Source organism: Anolis carolinensis, chromosome 5 (assembly GCF_035594765.1).
Source record: "Anolis carolinensis isolate JA03-04 chromosome 5, rAnoCar3.1.pri, whole genome shotgun sequence".
Lineage (NCBI taxonomy): Eukaryota > Metazoa > Chordata > Lepidosauria > Squamata > Dactyloidae > Anolis > Anolis carolinensis.
In genome coordinates, this window is record NC_085845.1 from 66,251,126 (window position 1) to 66,271,926 (window position 20,801).

The 20,801-nt window shown below is 40.0% G+C and overlaps 1 protein-coding gene across 1 annotated transcript in view; it reads left to right on the forward strand.

The window, feature by feature from the left end:
- The first annotated feature begins 4,502 nt into the window (after positions 1-4,502).
- The window catches only part of stox2 (storkhead box 2), a 160,057-nt gene continuing 143,758 nt past the window's right edge, over positions 4,503-20,801 (forward strand). The window contains exon 1 of the mRNA XM_003221634.4: positions 4,503-4,886. Coding sequence (XP_003221682.3) covers positions 4,550-4,886 — 337 coding nt within the window. The 5' untranslated portion in view covers positions 4,503-4,549. The remainder of the gene's footprint in view (positions 4,887-20,801) is intronic.

Sequence of the window (20,801 nt, forward strand, 5' to 3'; positions counted from 1 at the left end):
AGATGATGTAGGAGAATGGAATAGATTCCATTCAAGAAATTGATGGCATGGTAAAAAATTTAATCCAAAGTAGCATGGACACATTCCTTGTCTTCTGCATCTCCCATTCACTTAATTCTGTGCCCTAAAGCAGTGCCAAATACGAATTGGAGAGAAAACAGTTCAAGTATTATCTAGGTCAGGCAATCTTTTCAACAAATTATCTATAATTATGTTATCATAATCATGTTCTCAGTATTTTCCTTCCCACATGTTTACTTAAATTAATTCTGACCAGTTTCAACAAGTAGACATACATGTTTTGCATTGTCAGTTGCTAAATCTATGCAGTACAGTTTTTAAAAAACCCTGAGAAAAATTATATAGAGAGATTTAAAACCAATATTTTCAAAGATACAAGGGTGGAAATAATGAAGGACAAAAACTAGGTTGTTGATTCGGTCATGATGACATTCATATGAAACCTGGACACAACCCATAGTTATATGATGTCCCAATGTGACAGCTGCTGTTACAATGTGCAATTAGCAAGGATAATGCCAAAAATACAAGTGTCCATGTACTATATATGTCTTCTCCCTTCTATGGCAGAAATGAGAGGAGAAGATAGGGATCTCTCTTTCTTAGGATATGTAATTCACAGTATGTGTTTTCATACATTTATCTAACTTAAAGCTGCATTTCTCTTTAGCAGGCAATTATTGTCATGGTACCTAATGCTGCTATCAACTTTTATTGTTGTGTACCTTCAAGTTGTTTTCGAATTATGGTGATGTTACTGAGGGTATTAATCATGTCTATAATTTCTTCTGGTAACATTCCATCTTTGGAATTTTGCTTCTGTTATGGTTAACTCTTGAATATCTTCACTATTAATATCTGACATCTAGTCAGTTGATTTTTAGTGGCATTTTCTGTTTTAAAAAGAGGTTTCCTAGATGCCCCTTTTTGAAAATGATGATCTTTGACCAATTCCAAATCTTTAACTAACATATAAGAGTACATTGCACTGCAAACCACACTTCCTATGTTTCCTGAATTCACAAGCATGTGGACAATTTCAACGGAAAGGAGGAAACCATGAAAATGAACAAACTCTGGCTACCAGTATTAAAACAACTCTAAAATTAGGACAATAAATAAAGAACAACACTCTGAAAACAGGGGAATTCCAGACATTAAACAATATGGGCCAACTAACACCTCCCAACAAAGGATTTCTCAGGCAGGTATCAGGCAGGCCTTGAAGCTGCAAGGCTATTTGGTGCTAATCAAGGCGGCCAATTGCAACATTCACACTTGCCTCAAGCAGACGAGTTCTTTCTCCCACCCTGGACATTATTCTACAGATATATAAACTCCATTTGCCTAGTTTCCAACAGACCTCACAACCTGAGGATGCCTGCTATAGACGTGGGCAAAATGTCAGAAGAGAATGCTTCTGGAACATGGCCATACAGCCCAGAAAACTCACAGCAACCCGTTTAGATTTAGTTATTGCATTTTTTCCACCTCCACAATTTGTGGTGCATGCACAGTCAATATGGGGTTTTGTAGGCAATGGCTACTCACCTTGTCTCTTGCACAGATGAAAATGTCAAATCAGCTAAAACAGACTGCCATCCTTTCCCAGCTCAAATTTTGCTGTATAGCTTACTGCAGACAAGTTGCTGCAACTCAGCACCCAAAACCTCTGTATGTCCTGCTCTCTGTCACTATCTTCCCAACCCTGATGCTTTTAAAAACATATAGGGACACAGATGATGGGGAGGGCAAGGTACCTGGACAGGCTTTGTCAATTGTATATTTGCTTTGATATGCATATGTGGTGGAGGCTCCTTCTTTGGAGGCTTTTAAACAGAGGCTGGATGTCCATCTGTTGGGGGTACTTTGACTGTGTTTCCTACATGGCAGGGGGTTGGACTGGATGCCCCATGTGGTCTCTCCCAACTGTATGATTCTATGATATGAATCCCTGAATTTGATACGAATCCTTGCTATTTCCTATTCTGGTAGCTTGGCTTCCACAAGTTCTTTCTCTCCCTTAACCAGGTGTCCCATCCCACTTTCCTCTTTTTATTAGCTGTACGACAAAACCGAACATTCATCACTATATACCTGCAAGCCAATAAAACATTCAACTTGCTGAATTTCATTGTTTTTCCCCATCTAGTAATTAAAAGTACACCCAATGCAGGAGTGAGGTGTGGAGGTTAGAGGTGGCAACTGGAAGGTGTCCAGAGAAGGGAGGCCAAAATGGTCAAAGGTCTGGAACAGCTGAGGGAGCTGGGTTCATTTAGCTCTGAGAAAAGAAGGCCAAGAGGGGACATGATAGACATGTTTGAATATTTGAAAGGATGTCACACTGAGGAAGGGGAGCCTTGTTTTCTGCTGCTCTAGAGCCACAGAGTAATGGGTCCAAACTATAATGAAAGTGTTTTGATGGCCCTTTGATCTCTTCCAACTCTATACAGTATATCAAAATATTTAAACATGGCTATTGTGTCTCCTCTCAGTGCTCCTCATAGGGCTTTGTTTCCAGATTACAGATCATGTATCAAATGCAAGGCCCGCAGGCCAAATCTGGCTCTCCATTGTAATTTTTTGTGGCCCTCCAGATGCTGAATTACAACTCCTGTATTCCTCATCATTAGACACCATGACTGGAGCTGATGGGAGTTGTGACACAGGAACATCTGAAAGGCTTCTGTTTGTTCTGTTTAGTCAGGATAATGGATTTAGATATAAGGCTTGTGGATATTATTGCGGATTGGTGATGATAAAGGAAGTTCTTACATGCGCCTGCGATCCAGAGTCACCTGCAGAACAACAACATGCCACACAGGTTTGCAGAACAAAAATACAGGAACTTTACTGATTCCAAGAGATAAAAAAACAGTAGTATTTACAATGGTCCCTCTGGTCCCTTACAGAAGTCTGCAGTCATAAACAGTCCTTTCTCAGTCCACAAATCCCACCCCCAAATGATGTCCCTTACTGTATGTTGGGGTCTGGAAATATTTTCTGAACATCACTTAGTGGTTGATGTAGACACTTTCATGAATCTGTGGTGCATTGTTTACAATGGACGATGTCTACTCAATAATATGCTGTGTCCAGGTTGGTTCATCAAGTGCTCTGCTCCAAGTGACGCAGCACACAAGCAAGAATCAAGGAACATGAAAGGCACTGCAGACTAATTCAATCAGAGAAGTCAGCCATAGCAGAGCACTTGATGGACCAACCTGGACACAGCATGTTATTTGAGAACACAAAAATGCTGGACCACTCTCACAACCACCATGTCAGACTGGACAGAGAAGTGATTGAAATCCACAAGCATGTGGACAACTTAGAATAATAGAATACAGTAGAGTCTCACTTATCCAACATTCGCTTATCCAACGTTCTGGATTATCCAACGCATTTTTGTAGTCAATGTTTTCAATATATCGTGATTTTTGGGTGCTAAATTCATAAATACAGTAATTGCTACGTAGCATTGCTGCATATTGAACTACTTTTTCTGTCAAATTTGTTGTATAACATGATGTTTTGGTGCTTAATTTGTAAAATCATAACCTAATTTGATGTTTAATAGGCTTCTCCTTCATCTCTCCTTATTATCCAACATATTCGCTTATCCAACGTTCTGCTGGCCCGTTTATGTTGGACAAGTGAGACTCTACTGTAATAGAGTTGGAAGAGACCTTATGGGCCATCCAGTCCAACTCCCTGCCAAGAAGCAGGAAATCACATTCAAAGTACCCCAGACAGATGGCCATCCAGCCTCTGCTTAAAAGCCTCCAAAGAAGGAGCCTCCACCACACTCTGGGGCAGAGAGTTCCACTGCTGAACAGCTCTCCCAGTGAGGAAGTTCTTCCTAATGTTCAGGTGGAATCTCTTTTCATGTAGTTTGAAGCCATTGTTCCGCATCCTAGTCTCCAGGGCAGCAGAAAACAAGGTTGCTCCCTCCTCCGTATGACTTCCCTTCACATGTTTATAGATGGTCATCATGTCTGCTTTCAGCCTTCTCTTCATGCTAAACATGCCCAGTTCTTTAAGCCGCTCCTCATAGGGTTTGTTCTCCAGACTCTTGATCATTTTAGTCGCCCTCCTTTGGACACATTCCAGCTTGCCAACATCTCCCTCCAACTGCGGTGCCCAGAATTTGAGACTAGTGGTGGAAACAATGACGGGTGAGAGAGCTTCAGTGGAGAGAGACCCCTTTCCCCCATAATAATAACAACTCCTTCCACGAGTGGAATTCCCCTCAGAAGGGTAGATTTCTCTCTTTTCCTGTTGTCTCAGCCCCATTCCTGACTGAGTGGTTTGCAAGTCGGGTATTTGTACTAACTCAGGGACTGCCTGTATATGAATAATAATGAGGTGGGCGGGGCGCGAGGGAGCGCGAGCCCTGTGCGCCCAAAGGCAGGCAGGCGGGCATCAACTTTGGCTCGCGCTTCATGGCCAAGAGGCGGCGCGTGCTGGGGCTGCTGCTGCAGCTGCTCTTCCTCCCGCACTCCTGCCTTGCAAGCCGGGCTCAGCCATGCCCCGCCGGAGGGAGAAGTTCCTCCAGATCGCGCCTCACTCGCTGGCCATCATCCTGAGCCCCTGCAAGAGGGAGGAGGAGGAGGAAGAGGAGGAAGGCAGGCTTCCCCGGCACCGCATCGGCTACGAGGTCTTCGCGGACTTCAAGCGCGAGAACCTGCGGCACTTCTGGAACGCGGAGGTGACGGCGGCGGTGGGCGCGAGCTTCTTCCTGGGCTGGATCGACGAGCAGGTGCTGCTGGTGCAAGGGCGCGAGGAGCACCTGGCCGCGCTGCGCCAGGGATGGACCCGCCGGGCCCTCCGCCCGCCCCCGGGGTTCCGCATCCACTGCCTCGGTAAGGTTGAGGCGGGACGGGGCAGGAGGGCTCGCCTCTGCGCATGCGCCCCAGCAGGATGTCCCTTCAGCGCCGCTTTCTCCTTCTGGGACAGTTTGAGCTTTCCTCAAAGTTTCCCGCTTTGCGTGCCTTCCTCTTCTTCCTCTTCTTCCCCTTCTTCTCCTTCTCGGTCCTGTAGAATTAATACACTTCAATGGCTGTGGCTCAATGTTGTGCCGCTCCAAGAGTTGTAGTTTCCACAAGGCCTTCTTTCTCTGCCAAAGAGGCCTGGTGCCTCTTTGCCAACCCTTAGGCCCATTTCTACACAGCTGTATAAAATCCATATTACAGTAGAGTCTCACTTATCCAAGCTAAACGGGCCGGCAGAACCTTGGATAAGCGAATATCTTTGATAATAAGGAGGGGTTAAGGAAAAGCCTATTAAACATCAAATTAGGTTATGATTTTACAAATTAAGCACCAAAATATCATGTTATACAACAAATTTGACAGAAAAAGTAGTTCAATACGCAGTAATGTTATGCTATAATTACTGTATTTATGAATTTAGCACCAAAATATCATGATATATTGAAAACATTGACTACAAAAATGCATTGAATAATCCAGAACCTTGGATAAGCGAGTCTTGGATAAGTGAGACTCTACTGTATCTGCTTTGAACTGTATTATATGAATCAATTTATTTAGTTAAAACATTTATATCCCGCCCTTCTCACCCCGAAGGGGACTCAGGGCGGAGCACAACATATATACAGCAAGCACTCCATGCCGGGACATAAAATAATTATAAATATACACAAATATTAAAATCAGTTATATTTACTTTAAAATAAGCTGTTTAAACCAACTCAGGACACCATGCTGGCTCCGGTCACGGAGCAGGTTTCCTATTATTGCCTCATGGCACTGCCCCAAAGGCTTGGTCCCACAGCCAGATCTTTAATAATAATAATAATAATAATAATAATAATAATAATAATAACAACTTCATTTTTGTATCCCACCTCTATCTCCCCTAAAGGACTCAAGGCAGTTCACATGTGGACGAGCCCAACAACATAAGTTAAAAACACAGATCAATAAAATTAAAATCATTGTAACAACGTAAAGCACATCAACAGCAATTTAAAACCAGGACAATAATACCATCTTTACCATCTTTCTGAAGGACAGAAGGGAGGGGGCTGATCTAATCTCTCCAGGGAGGGAGTTCCATAGCCAGGGGGCAATCACTGAGAAGGCCCTGTCTCTCATCCTCGCCAAACACACCTTTTCAATCTACACTGTCATATAGAATCATAGAGTTGGAAGAGACCTCGTAGGCCATCCAGTCCAACTCTTTGCCAAGAAACAAGAAAATCACATTCAAAGCACTTCCGACAAATGGCCATCCAGCCTCTGTTTAAAAGCCTCCAAAGAAGGAGCCTCAACCACACTCCGGAGCAGAGAGTTCCACTGCTGAACAGTTCGCACAGTGAGGAAGTTTTTCCTAATGTTCAGTGGAATCTCCTTTCCTTAAGTGTCTGAGGGGGAAAAGGAAGGGGCCTGAGGCTGTTAGGAATTGTAGGAGTTGAAGTACAAAACACCCAGATGGCCCAAGTTTGCCCATGCCTGGTTTAACCCATTGCTCCACCGCGGCTCTTAATACAGAGATGCACCATTGGAGACTGGAGTAAATCCCATAGAAATCCAAATGAAGTTTTGATTTCAGTGGGATTTACTCCTGAGTAAGTCTACCTTCAGCCCCTAATGATTTTAATGCAATTTGACACTCCTTTGACAGCTATAGCTCAGTGGCAGGAAATTCTGGGAGTTGAGGTTTGATGGGGCACCAGCCCTCTTTGGCAGAGAAGGCTACAGACCATGTAAAACTGCAACTCCTGTGGCTTCATATACATGGAGCTGTGGAAAGTGATGTCAAATGGCATTAATTATCATGTAGATGCCTCCCAGGAAGCAAAATAAGGCATCAAAGGGTGGAGGGAACCACCCCAATTTCCAGAGCCCAGGGTGGTGCAATGCGTTAAATCTTTGTGCTGGCAGGACTGCTGACCAAAAGATTGGTGGTTCAAATCCAAGGAGCAAGGTGAGCTCTCATGTGGGGACATGAGAGAAGCCTCCCAGCAGGATGGTAACACATCCAGGTGTCCCCTGGGCAATGTCCTTGCAGACGACTGATTCTCTCACACCTGAAGCAACTTGCAGTTTCCCAAGTCGCTACTGACACGAAAAAAAACCAATTTCCCATTGATGGATTTACCGTGGATCACAAGATGTAAAACTACCACTGAGGCAGTTCAACCAGGTTCCCCAAAAGAAGCTCCCACAATAAAAGCTGGATAAAACTTTTCAAATATAAATGAAGCATGCAAAAATAAGCATTATTTCCCATCTTACTATATGTTTGATTTTATTTTGCAGTTGATTTTTTTTATATATTTGGAATGTTACATGTATATGGGAGCATCAAAATCTTTTAAGTGCTTTGGGCCTCTGAAGAGCTTAATCCTGCCTTGTCTCCTCCTCCTCTATTCAGACTCCTTTTGTTTTTTTTTGCTTTTCCTGCATTAAAATATTATTTAAGTAAATTGTTGCTTTTGACAGAAAGACATACCTGCCTGTTCACCCTCCCTGGTTGGAAAAAAAAGTGTTTGCTTCCTGATAGCTTTTAAAAACCCATCTAATCAGAAAATGAATTTTCTTGGAGCATTAGCCAGAGGTGCAGTTTGAGACAGGTTCAACAGGTAAAATGCTAAAAATGCCTTTTTTTTCCCTTTTTAGCACTTTACCTGTCACTTGTTGTACACCTCTTTTTGACAGGCAGTTTCTCTTGTTCTGAATGATTGACATACAGTACTTGTTGGAGAAAAGTAGGGGTGTAGATTCTCTCTTTTTTTCTACTTCTTGCATTATATTGTAGGTTGAATAAGTGCACATGTGCAGTAATTTGAATTGATAATTTTGAGCATAAGAAGAAGCATGCCCATTGCTTGTTTGCAAGGATTGGCACTAGATTTGAAAGAAGAGCCTGTGGTTTGTGGTTTTGGATTTCCAATGATTTTCTATTGCCTCTGGGTTTGAATTTCATGTTGCCTTTCTACTCTTTTATTCTTTAGTATGGGAAAGCCCTGTGATAGAGTCGCCTTACGATTGACATAGGTCTGGAAGACACATATCAATAGGGCTTCGGAAAACAGATTTGTATACAGGGAAGTGATAAGGATAGAATGAATTAACTTATTTTAAATACCAGGGAAATGGGAAACATAGAGAAAGTGGTTATTTTCACAGGATGTTTACCTGGATCTTATGTAATCTCCTTTAAATGAGAAATTTGTCTATTTTTTAAACGGGATTTTCACTCTTCGTGTAGTAATATTGATGGCTGGGAAGTTACTTTATGAGTCATCAATAGTCATTTTCTTGATAATGTATGTTAATAATATCAGGTGCTTGTGCAATTCACAGTGTTGTTTAATGAGAATTCCTGTTTTTGTTTCCAATCTACTTGAATTGGAATAGGCAGCATGAAATGTTGATTAAATCTTTATAGTAAAGGAAAATATTTTTTCTTTGAATGAAGCTGAGGGTATAATTGTATACAATTAACTGGATAAGTCCCAATTTAATATCTGAGGTGTGTGTGTGTGTGTGTGTGTGTGTGTGTGTATACACATGTACACACAGAGAGGGGGAGTTTAATTTGATTTGAATTTTAAATAAGTTACACAGGAACTGATGTATGTGTCATGGATGTCTTTTTGGCTTTCTAGAACTTTTTTTTAGTTTCTAATGCTTGTATTATGTTGAATTGTTTGACAAGGTGAAGTCTTTCCCCTTGGAATATGAGGTCAACTGTTCAAGTAACATGCAATTTTCTTGATTTATTGTATGCATTCCCCCAGTCTCCCTAAATCTTGATCTGGAGTCACTGAGAATTATTCCAAAGGGTAGTGAAATGTCAGTTCTCCTGTTTCATTTTGTTTTTAACCATTATTGGGTTGCAGTTTTGAACTTGTGCCTTGAGGATGAACATATGTGTGTTAGGTGACTAGGTTGTTGTGTGCCTCTTTTTTCTGGGTGCAGATTTTGGTATTTGTTTTTTTGCAAAATGTCTTACTCTCAGAGAACACTGGTAAATAGATATTAAATGTTAATTTTTACCTAATAATTCATTTCTCTTTCTCTTTCAAACTTAAAGATTTTTGAAAGAGGCTATGGGTGTTGTAAGTTTTCCACTAATGTTTAGTGCATTCATACCTAATTGTTCAGTTTTGTTTACATTTGCATAAATATAAGTCAGCAACTTGATATAGCATCCATGTAAGCATAGATTTAGGCAACATAGCCAACACTTAAATACAGAAGAATTCCAATATCTGGGGATATCTTGTACAGCATTTTTAGCAGCCAGCAGATCTCACTGGTACACAGAAGAGAATAATGCTCAATACTGTATGTGTGTATTGGCAGCAATCCTCTACCACCTTGTATTACTGATGCCACACAAGATTTTGTTTTATTTTGAAATAAAGGTTTGTTTTTAAAAAGAACAATCTGCTTCCCTGTGTTGTTTATAGTAAACCAACAGAAGTACTGTTTATCCTGGGATAGAAATATACAGAGGCTTTCCCTGCTGGTTTCCAAAATTACATTTCCGATTCTGTCTTGTGAGACATTACTTTAGGTTTATAAAGGATTATGGCACTTGTATGTGCTTCTGTAAGCTGCCCCGAGTCCTACTGCGAGATAGTGGCGGGGTATGAAAAAAGTTGTTGTTGTTGTTGTTGTTGTTGTTGTTGTTATTTTATTAACTTGTTAGTTAACAGGAATACTTCTGTTAACAAAGCCTCTGGCAAAGAAGCTCCTTTTTACAAATCATTTGATGAATGCCCAACCCTCCTTTCCTGTTGGTCCTCTTATCTAGCTGCAAGTTTTTTTAGCAGCATCAGCTTTGAAAGGATGTTGAAGGAAGAATTTCGTTTTCAGGTTTCAGCAGTGTCTGCAGTAATCAATGAAAAAAAAAAAAAAAAACCCCCAAACCTTGACCTGAATAAGAATTAGGCTTTTGCCTATCCAATCCTACTATAGCTTTGCATGTCTGTCTACAACAGGTGAATCAAAAAGTATCTGTCTCCTGAATCCTTTGTTGAGTGTATATGTGAATAGCAATACAAAGTAAAGGGGAAACCAGCCTCTAGGACCTTTCACACAACTGAATAAAATTCCACATTATTTGCTTTGAACTGGAATATATGGCATTGTGGACTTTGATCATCTAATTAAAAGCAGGTATTGTGGATTATCTTCCTTGATATTCTGGGTTAAATGGCTGTGTGGAAGGGCCCTCTATCTCCCAATACCCCCAACATGATACCTCCTGTATATTTGGCCACCAAAACAGAAATAATTTAAAAAGTGGAGTCTGGTGAAAGCAAAAGGCATGGAGGAATTTTGGAAGAAGCCTTCAAGTGGTGTCAAGAAGATTCAGAATATTTTTGCGTAGTTATTCAAAGGTGATCTTAAGTAATTGTTTAATTTCACACGTGGCTGTTGCTAGTTTTCAGTGAAAAACTTACTGAAACATGTTTAACTACTCTTATTTTTTTGTTCCAGAACCTAATGTAATTATTTTGTAAATAAACCTTTTGTAACTTAAAGATTGACCTCTGAATCTTTGCCTCCTAAACTCTAAATTCTTTACAGCCACATGGCACTTAGCGCTCTGCTATGCTGTGAGCTGAATGCTCAACCATAAGCATCCTGCTTTTGTATTTTTGGATGCTCTGCTGTATTTTGAGAGTTTTCCCTAACAATAACTTAACAGTTCCAAGCATTTCAGATAAGGGATACTCAATCTGTATTTAAAACAGAATGTATTAATATTTATAGTCCCAGCCCTGATCATTACTGGGTAATATTTTTTAGAATTTCACCTGCAGTAATTTCAGATATACTTAATTTTACTTTTTCAAATTTGGATTTGTTCATCCACTCTAGGGCAATTTAGGATGCAACTTCACAATGAGAAGTGAGTAAGCTTTATGTTACATCATGTGATTCTTTCTCTGCTTCATGTTTCTTTTGTTGCACCTTCCTGCATCTCAGCTTCAGATGAAATCACAGTTTGCCTTTGGAGCTTCCCTAGCAAACTGGCTTGGGCTACCCATGAAAAGCAGAACTCTGGCTCCCATTTGGTGTGTTTTATAGTTCTAGATTGTAACATAAATCCAGACTATGCTTTACCATTATGGATGTCATATTAATAGGAGTATGGAAGAGAAGCAAGGAAGGGACAGTATGCAACTCTGAAAGGCGTTCATGTAACACTAAATCATGATTTGATGTTACAGTATATCTGAACCCAAACAAATGTAAATCTTGCAAGTGTTTTAAATAGATGCTAAAAACACATGTAAAATACAGTCACTCATTTACAGTTCTGTTTGTATAATAGAATGTCCCTGATTACTTCAATTAATTTGTACTACAAATGGATATTAAAGTGAAAGTCAGGGAACTCTACCTGGAGATGATGGTCTTTACATAGTAATTGGTGAATCAATCATGTTTCTGTGAATGAAAGGTCTGAGTAATGTGCAGTCCCCAGGGTGAAATCTTTCTGCAGCTGCGAACAATCTTTCCTTCATATCTTGGAACTACTGTAACAATTTGTTGTAAAGGTGTATGCTCACACAGGAAGACATGCTTTTTTTTGGAAAGACAAAAAGAAAGAAAGGGAATATTGTTTAATTGCATATGTAATTAGAAAAGTTTACAACAGCCACTTCAATGTGACAGTGAAGAGATTGTAATAAAGTTCTTGTTACTGGTCTAGTTGGAAATCATTTGCTGAATAGACCAGTAATTGCCATTTAATAGGAACTTGAATGTACTGTGAAAGAAGGTTGGCAAAGATCACAAAAAGTCAGGAAATGGGATTTTCATGCACTCAGCAGCCAACTGTATTCTCTTTTAATTTGAGTACATAGCTTTATTTTCCTTTCTCCTCATTGTTTTGTTTTATGGCAAATGGCTTTACTTTCATACCATGTAATGACTTTATTTAACTGCCATTAGCAAAGTTACTCAAGTGTTGAGGAACTGGAAGGTGTGTCTATATTTCAGGGATGGCCAGAGATAAACGCATAGTATTTCCCTCTTTCAAAGGCATAAGATAAGCATTCAGTGAGGGAGTCTCGAGAATGGCATGCAAACAGGTGTTGTAGCAGTGAGAGCTATTGATGGACTGTGATTTATTGATTTTTTTTTCATGTCAGGAGCAACCGGAGTTGCTTCTGGAGTGAGAGAATTGGCCGTCTGCAAGGACGTTGCCCAGGGGACGCCCGGATGTTTTGATGTTTTTACCATCCTTGTGGGAGGCTTCTCTCGTGTCCCCGCATGGAGCTGGAGCTGATAGAGGGAGCTCATCCACACTCTCCCCAGGTGGGATTCGAACCTGGCAGCTTTCAGGTCAGCAACCCAACCTTCAAGTCACTTAGTCCACTACGCCATCTGGGGGCTCCGATTTATTGATACATCAACACTTCTCAGGTTCGCTGCAAGGGATGGACTCATCCATAGCCCTTAAGCAAACAGCGAAGAGTCATTTGCTTCCTTTTCCATTCATCTTCTTTATTGGTAAGCATGGATTTCTGTAAGTTTTTTTGGTTTTCCCCCAAATAATGAAGCTTCTTTCTGATTTGCTAGGCCTGTTTGTTGGGATTCTTTCTATAATGCTGAACAAGAGACTTGTTTGAGAAACCGCAGTATGAATTGGCCGCTGAAGGACGGATGTAAGGCTGGAGTAATTTAACAAACTTCATGCTAAGGGTACAGTTCAGAAGCCACTTCCCCCTCAATTAGAAGGTGATTTTTCTTCCCCAAACAATAAGAGGTCTGTACAATAATTGAACTAAATAGCACCACCAACAGGCTTGTGAAGTGAGTTCAGCTGGAATATTGTCCATTGTCTATGTGATCCCAGGCGCAACCATGGAAAGGGCTTTTATGCTGTTCTCCTGAGTTGGAGCTGAGTCTGCACATTCTTCCTTCGCTGCCACTTCCCTCACTTCCCTCTTGCTGAAATTGAATTAAATCCCTGCTAATTTTTGCTCCTAGGAATGATGTCTTGTGGCAATCTTTCACTCATCAGTGCCTAACTATAGATATGTGTAGTAGATACAGGCTGCTAATGCATTGCTAGGCACATAATCATGTTCTCAAGAATGTTTCTATGATAACAACAACAGCAACAACTTGCTTCACAGTAAGAAAACATCTTGAGAGGAAATTGAGTGTATTCTTGGATATCATTTGTTGTTATTCTTAGAATGAGCACGAAAATTAATTTATTCCATCAGTTACTTTCATACCATTCATTGTAGGCCCTTAGCAGAGTCTTGAAAAAGCAGATATTCCTACTGTACAAACTCCTTCTCACAAAAGGAAAAGAAACATAAAAAACAAGTCAGGTCTAACGTACAAAAACAAGAGAACATCATAAGGATATGACAAAATGGTCCCTGCCCTAAGATGAAGGTGAAAAGATGTCTTCTTAGAATGTCTCTTTGAGTTGGTATAGACACGTACACATGTACACACGACTGAAATTTATGCAAGGAAACATTATTTGGGAGGGATTTTTTGAATATTTGGATTTGAAAATAAATTTAATTTAAGGGCTATCACAAAATCAATGCTTTCTCTGTTTTCCCCAGTAACCTTCCCATATCCCATCCCATAGGAGATCTCCCCAATTCTTTAAAATGTTTTAGGTTGGTTGCAGACAGCTGCCGGATAAAGAAGAGGACAGAAAACTTTCTGTTCTTTCCACAAACTTCCTTAAGCTAACATTTTAAGATTTAAGCCGTAGTTGTGAGTTTGTTTTAATTGTAGGCTCTGTACTGCATAGTGATTATGCTAAACATTTTGTCTGTTAGGACTTGTTTACCTTACAATTATGGCATAGTGCTTCATTAGGCTGCAGTTACTCATTTTATGCACTCTTTTAAGTTGTCCATGGACATTATCGCCTCTGAAAAAAACAGGCCTCGCAGTGCTTCGTTTTTGAGGACTGGATTCATATTGTTATTTTGCCAGAATGTTAGTGAGTCTCTAGGAAGGAAATTCCACTTTTTGGGATAGTTATTTGGCTACAGGAAGAAAGGAAAAATCCTCTTTTATTACTGCAGATGCTTGCAAAGAATTTATTCTATGCGGTAACTAGTAATAATGTTCTTTTCTAGGTGTATAGTGGTGCAAAATTTCACACAAAAATGCAAGTAGAAGCAGTGTGCTTTCTTGCATAAAATAAAGCCTTCTTTCATGAAAGCCAACTGCAGCAAGTATGAATGCCCTTCAACTGGGGCCAGATTTTTTTCCAAAAAAGGTTCACATGCAATAACTCCAGCACACATTAGACTTTCATTGTCAAGTATTAACCAGCCATAAGTATCAATATCAAGCGATGTGATCTCTAGAGAAGTACAGTGACTGCTTAAAGCTGGTGTTGGCATTACAGGCATTCCTTTAATCTCGGTGTTTTTGGTGAAAGATAAGTTTTAAAAGTGGGGAGAAATTACAGATTTGCATGGGATGAATTGTGCACCTGTATTTTTCATTCTTTTTGCCATACTTGATACCATGCTGTTCTCCAAATGAATTTAGTAATAGGATATATTGTTCATGTTTATTCTCTACATTCCTAGTGGTTTGTTGAAAACATGGTGATGTCTTTTGTCTCATGTGCAAACTGAAGCATGTGAAGTGTACCTCTTTGTGGGTTAACATGTCATGAAGGTTAATCTGAGTTAGCAGGTTTCTTTTTTCAAAATGTAGATAAGTGGTCACGTTTTCTGTAAAAGGGTAGATTAATCACAGTTGGAGGACTATATCATGTTACCTACTACTATGAATTATGTTAAAAAGTTGATAAAGAAGGTCAGTAAAGGTTTTTGTACTGATAAAGGATACTTTTGAGTTACCTCTGCGTACTTCTTAACAGGAAGTCTATGCTGAGGGTATGGAGGAATTGCATCAGAAACCTAATGAGCAGGAGGGATATGTTGTACTGTAAGTCATTTCTGATATGAGAGAATTGGCTGAACATAGGGACGTTGCCCAGGGGAAATCCAGATGTGATAGCTGGGAGTCTTCTCTCATGTCCCTGCAAGCTAGGCCTGACAGAAAGGAGCTCACTCGGTCTTGTGGATTCGAACCAGCAACCTTCAGGTCAGCAAGTCAACCTTCAGGTTAGCAGTTCAGCTGGCACAAGGGTTTAACCCAGGCATGGGCAAACTTCAGCCCTCCAGATATTTTGAACTTCAACTCCCACAATTCTTCACAGCCTACTGGCAGTTAGGAATTGTGGGAGTTGAAGTCCAAAACACTTGGAGGGCCGGTTTGCCCATGCCTGGTTTAACCCATTGTGCCACCGCGGCTCCTATGATAAGGTGTTGCTATCCTGTGTCACAGGAATGCTGTAGGATAGCAGCAAGCATGCGGTAGTGTCCTAAGTGGAAGCTCATTCATAGTTTCAACTGTAAGAACTTTAGTTTTAGCCAAGAATCTGATAGGAGCCAGTCACTTGCATCTATATATGCAGCTTGTCTTGCAATTTTTGATAATTTTTTACATTGCTGGTCATGATACCATAATAAAGTTTCTATATGAGTTAGGAAAAACACATCTAAAGCCCTAGTATACTAAATGGTCAATGAGGTCACCTTTGATAGTATCAATCACATCCTTATGGTGGAGCTAAATCCAGATTCTGAACTCTGATCATTCACTGTTTGGTTGGTACATGTGCAGAGATCTTCAGAAGCTGATCTTTATAATAATTCCCCGACTACACACCTGGTGTTTAAGGAGGATTAGAAAACTTAGGGCAGACAAAACTGGCACTGGCTGTAATCACTGTTACTTCTGTATCACAAATATTGTGCCTCTCGATACCACTTCCTGAAGAGCTCAAGCTGAAAGGTACTATTGCTGCCATGCCTCCTGTTTTGAAGCTCCTCATAGTCATCTGATTGTGATCAGAATGCTAGTCTAAAGTAGCATCTACACTGTAGAATCAATGCAGTTTGACGTTAACTTTTACTGCTACGGCTTAATGTTATGGAATCCTGGGTTTTGTCATTCTACAAGCTCTTGAGCTTTCTCTGTCAATTCATGCCAATGCTTCACTAAAGTACAATTCCCAGAATCCCATAGTATTGTTCCAAGGCAGTTAAAGTGGTGTGAAACTACATTAATTGTATAGTGTAGATACATTCTTGGAAAGCTTTAGTCTAATCTAGCATAACTCCTTTTCTGTGAATGAAATAGGTGAGCACCAGGGAGAGCCTAAACTGGAGTTTTCTTTTCCAAAGCTTGTATAGTGTAGTTAATCAATAATCCATTTCACTTACTCAGTGTGCCAAAAAAAAGTCAAAATCTATATGCACAAATCCAGTATTGTATTTCTGTGCCTAACCTTGAAATGTACCTGGCAAATGATTAGTGAGAGAGAAATTTTGTTTGGAAAAGTTTTCTTTTGATCTAGGAATAGCCACCATATTCAGCTTACCCTCTTTCTCTCTCTCAGACTCTTCAAAGACTTCTGAAAGCAGCAGTGTGATAAGCACAGGGATAATAAAATGAGATAAAGTAGGATGGGGGAAATGATGGGTACCAAGCCAAAAATTAGAGTTCTCTGTCTTCTTGTCTTTTTGGGATTCCAATTTGTTGTACTTGGTCAAGTGGTTCTAGATGCTCCTGTTGAACAGTGTTCATTTCCTGTGGAAGAGCTCACTGTGTGGCTGAGGCTTTCAGGTTATCATAGCATGAGGAGGTATCACAGACTGCTATCATACCATTCACTTTTCCCACTGCTTCTGCAGGAATGATGAGAAGAACACTGGGACATCCACAGTTGGCTAGCCATCCACCAACAGAAAGAGGCTGGAGACTCGGCAGCTGGGATGGTAGTGGTGGGACAACACGGGTATAAAAGCTGTGGCCAGAAGAAGTGGAGAGACTGGAGGGAGCAATCAGCATGTGTAGGGGATGTTGGATTTGTCCCAGTTCTTAGAAGATGGCTACAGAAGGAGGTGAAGACAGAGGATTAAGGGAGAGCCACCAAAAAAACAAGAGGTAAAGGATTTCTCAAAGAGAGGGGGAAGGGGTTGTGGGAGAGTTCAGTGAGGCTCCCCACCAAGATAGCCTAGTCCTTCACCCTCCAGAGCACCTTTATGGAGCCAATCTGCTCCACACTGGAGGCAATCTGTCTGCTCTCCTTCAAAACACTTGGCAGTCCAGAGGTCTCTATTAGGCTACTAAAGCAGTGGAGAGTGGTTCCTTCTCAAGATTTACCAAGTAAAGACTTGAGAATGGAGGAGGATCTGATTGTATACTGGCACAACTTCATCTGGCAGTTGATCTTGGACAGCTTTGAAGACTATTAGTCCTTCAGGGGAAAAACTTAGAAGGTTTCATTGCTTTCCTGGGGTAAGTCAACGCTGGTTATTAAACCCTGAAGTGAGTCTATGCTGGCCATAAATGGTCTGGACTGGCCCTAGATCTGTTAGAACACATCGCAGTATTGTGCTAGGGTCTCCATTATCCAGCTGACCGAGACTGCATCAGCTGGGCTGTCACCTTTCACTTCATGTTGTCACTGCTGCTCCTAGTTAGCCATGGAGTTGTATCTGAACTCCTGGTTGTAGTAGATGTCCCATTCTAATATTGAAGGCATTCATGAAACCAGTAAGAAGGAGAGGAAAATAAGGTTGAGCTCACCACCCTTGCCAGAGTGCAGCCATTCCCTTTTCATGGTGAGCTTCTGCCATACTTCCATTTCTTGTAAGATATTAAAATCGCAAATTGACCCGTCTTAATATGAGCTGTTCCTTTACTCACTTGAGGAGACAGTGGTCAGAGCTTGTGCCTTATGTAGGTCTAGTATTGTGGAATCCAGATCTAAATGAGTTAACTGTCTGATTCAGTGGTTTAAGGCAGTATCATATGTACCTATTTGGTAGCATATCCTATCCCCCAGCACACCATTTTTACAGAGGTTTATTTTGAGGGGAAGTATGGTGAAAGTGTATTCTCTCTTTTTAGTATAAAGTTCTGATTACAGTTATACTTGTTTTGCTTTTTGTCAGATCACAGTTAACAATGTTGCATAGAAAAAAATCCTCGGGGAAGTTTTACTTCCTGCATCTTAAATGCTTTTGCGATGAGCTTAATAATGATAGGGCTTTACCTTTTATCTGTAGTGGAAACTGTATTTTAATTCCAGCTTTTCTTTTTAAAGCCTGTGATTTCTTGTATCAACTCATCTTCTTATTGAGGGACATATTACCTCAATCTGAAAATACATTGGGAAATGCTTACTCTCTACAATTTAAGGATCTTTCTTTCTCTGTCTCTCTTTCTGGCAATTTCCAGTGGGGCTGGCCAAATTATAGAGAAAAGCACCAGGAGCCAAACAGGTGAATAACGTAATACTTAGAAGTGCCAAAATTCAGACAAACAGTGAAAATGCCATGGGTTGGCCAGGGATGAAAGACTTTTCACATGATTCAGTTGTGTCTTGTGTTCCTAGTCGCCAACTATAGTTATAAGTTAACTTACATCTTTGTCGCTTTTGCTAAGTTGTTCTTTTCTTTTCTTCTAGGATATAGTTGTATCCTTTTTCAAAGTTCATGAATGTTCTTTTCTTTTTTAAGCCATACTTTGGAACTTTTCACTTATGTTTTATAGACTGGCGGTGGTTTGGATAACTGAAAAAAAGTATGTTAATTTTAATCTTGTTAACACTTAGTTGGTATTTGTAGTATCTAACAGCATTTGACACTGCTTGTCTTAACTGAACTTTTTTGTGCTCTGCAAAGTGATCCTGTCTTCTGGAATATATTGTGTTTTAACTTTTGTGTTTGGTTTTGTAACTGTATGCTTTTTTAAAAGTGCTTCATCACATTTGAGTGGATGCAACAGTTTCTGTTTTGGGGAGTTTTTTTGGAAGCACAAATGACAATAAAACACTACTTACTTCATGCTTGTGTCAGTGTAATTTAATTATACTCCAGTTTTTCCACTCAGGAAGATATATTTTGACTGAAGATTAGAAGAAACATCTTGAAGTTAGCACAGTTCAGCAATGGAATCAATTGCCTAGAGCAGTAGTTCTCAAACTGTGGGTCCCCAGATGTTTTGGCCTTCAACTCACAGAAATCCTAATGAGTTGAGAACCACTGGTCTAGAGAGAGCGTGGCATCTTCTTCTCTGGGTGCCTTCAAGAAGAAGCCGGACAGCTACCTGCTGGAGACTCTTTAGCTGGAGATCCTGCTTTGAGCAAGGTGTTGGACTGGATGGCCCATGTAGCTTATTTCAACTCTATGATTCTATAATTCCGATTCTAAGATGGAGTTATAGTTCATCTTCATAAACATGGGCATTTTCTACATTGCCACCCATGGGAATGTGATATGGCCAAGATTTGAATATCTAACCCATTTCAGTGTCATAATCTTACTGTGTACAAAGGTATCTTGTAGCACCTTTGTTCCTTGGTTACATCTTGTAAGGTTATGCAAGTGAGATTAAGAAGGTTGCATAATTTCTTCTCATTGTTAAGGATGGACATTGAGAGACTATAAAACTTGTTCACTAATCACTGAGACTTTCTTCTTAAGGACTTCATCCCACTAGGGGAGAAAAGCGGGGGAATTGTTGTATTTGCTGTTCCATCTTGAAATGATTAAGAGAATTTGGAACCCCCATCATACACGTTCGCCCACTTCCGTTTCCAAAGAATTCATTCATTTCATTTCCCATCACACGAGACACCACAGTTTCCTCCCACTTCTTTCCCCTTCTTTTTTTCTTTAATATTGCATCAGTCTTATTTTGGGAAAAATTAAAAAATTCGACAACACAATTAAAAAATCAGCAAATTAAAAAAATAAAAATAGAGACAATGTAAAGAAAAAAGATATCTAACAAAAAAAAACAAGCATTATTTTATTGATTAAAGCAGAAAACACTGACCATGTCTGTGAAAAAGGAACCTTTCAATACAGCTAATTTGCATATCTTTGAAATTATGCTGTTGTAGCTATAAAATATTAAAGGAGTCATTAATTTAAAAATATTACTGATCCTTCTCTCATGTCCAAGGAATGTAGTCAGTAGGAGCACCAAGATGCACATTGAAAGACCAACCACACAAAAAAGTCAAAATACAGATAAAAGATGAATAAATACAACGTTTACCATCCCACTGCAATGTAGTTGCTTTTACTTATTTCTATGTGGAGGAACACCTTTGGAGTTGATTCCTCCCTGTCTTTAAAAACGTTGTGTTTCTGTACCCTTCAGAAACAGAGTGACACGAAGAACCCATATAACGTTCTAGAGTTGTTTGATGGGCTCCATATTTTAAATGTTAAGAAATGCTGGAAAGACAGCATGGGATGAAGTCCTTAGTTTCACTTTAACTCCTTTTTGCTTTTAAAAAGCATGTGAACGGATACTTTCAAGTTTGAACCAAGCAAATGATAGAAGGTGCTGATTCTGAATTCCTTCTTGAATCTACTTGGATTTGGTTCTGTCATCTGTGGTGAATTCTTTGAGTATGCAACATATTTGAGAGTGTTATCTGGAGCTGGGTAGTCTATGGTGTAGTTAAATTTTTCTAGTATGTTAGCTGAAATGTCACGACTGCATCTCCACATAGTTTAAAGATGGTATTTTTTTCTATGGATGATACTTTTTAAGTGCAAATAGGCTTTGAACTCCCAGATAATTATGGTAATAAAAACAAGTTTTACCTTTTTGTGTCTGTCTGTTTAGAGAGATGCATATAAAGCCTGCATCGTAAGGAAGATTACAAGATATGACTCTTATAAAAAGAAGCTC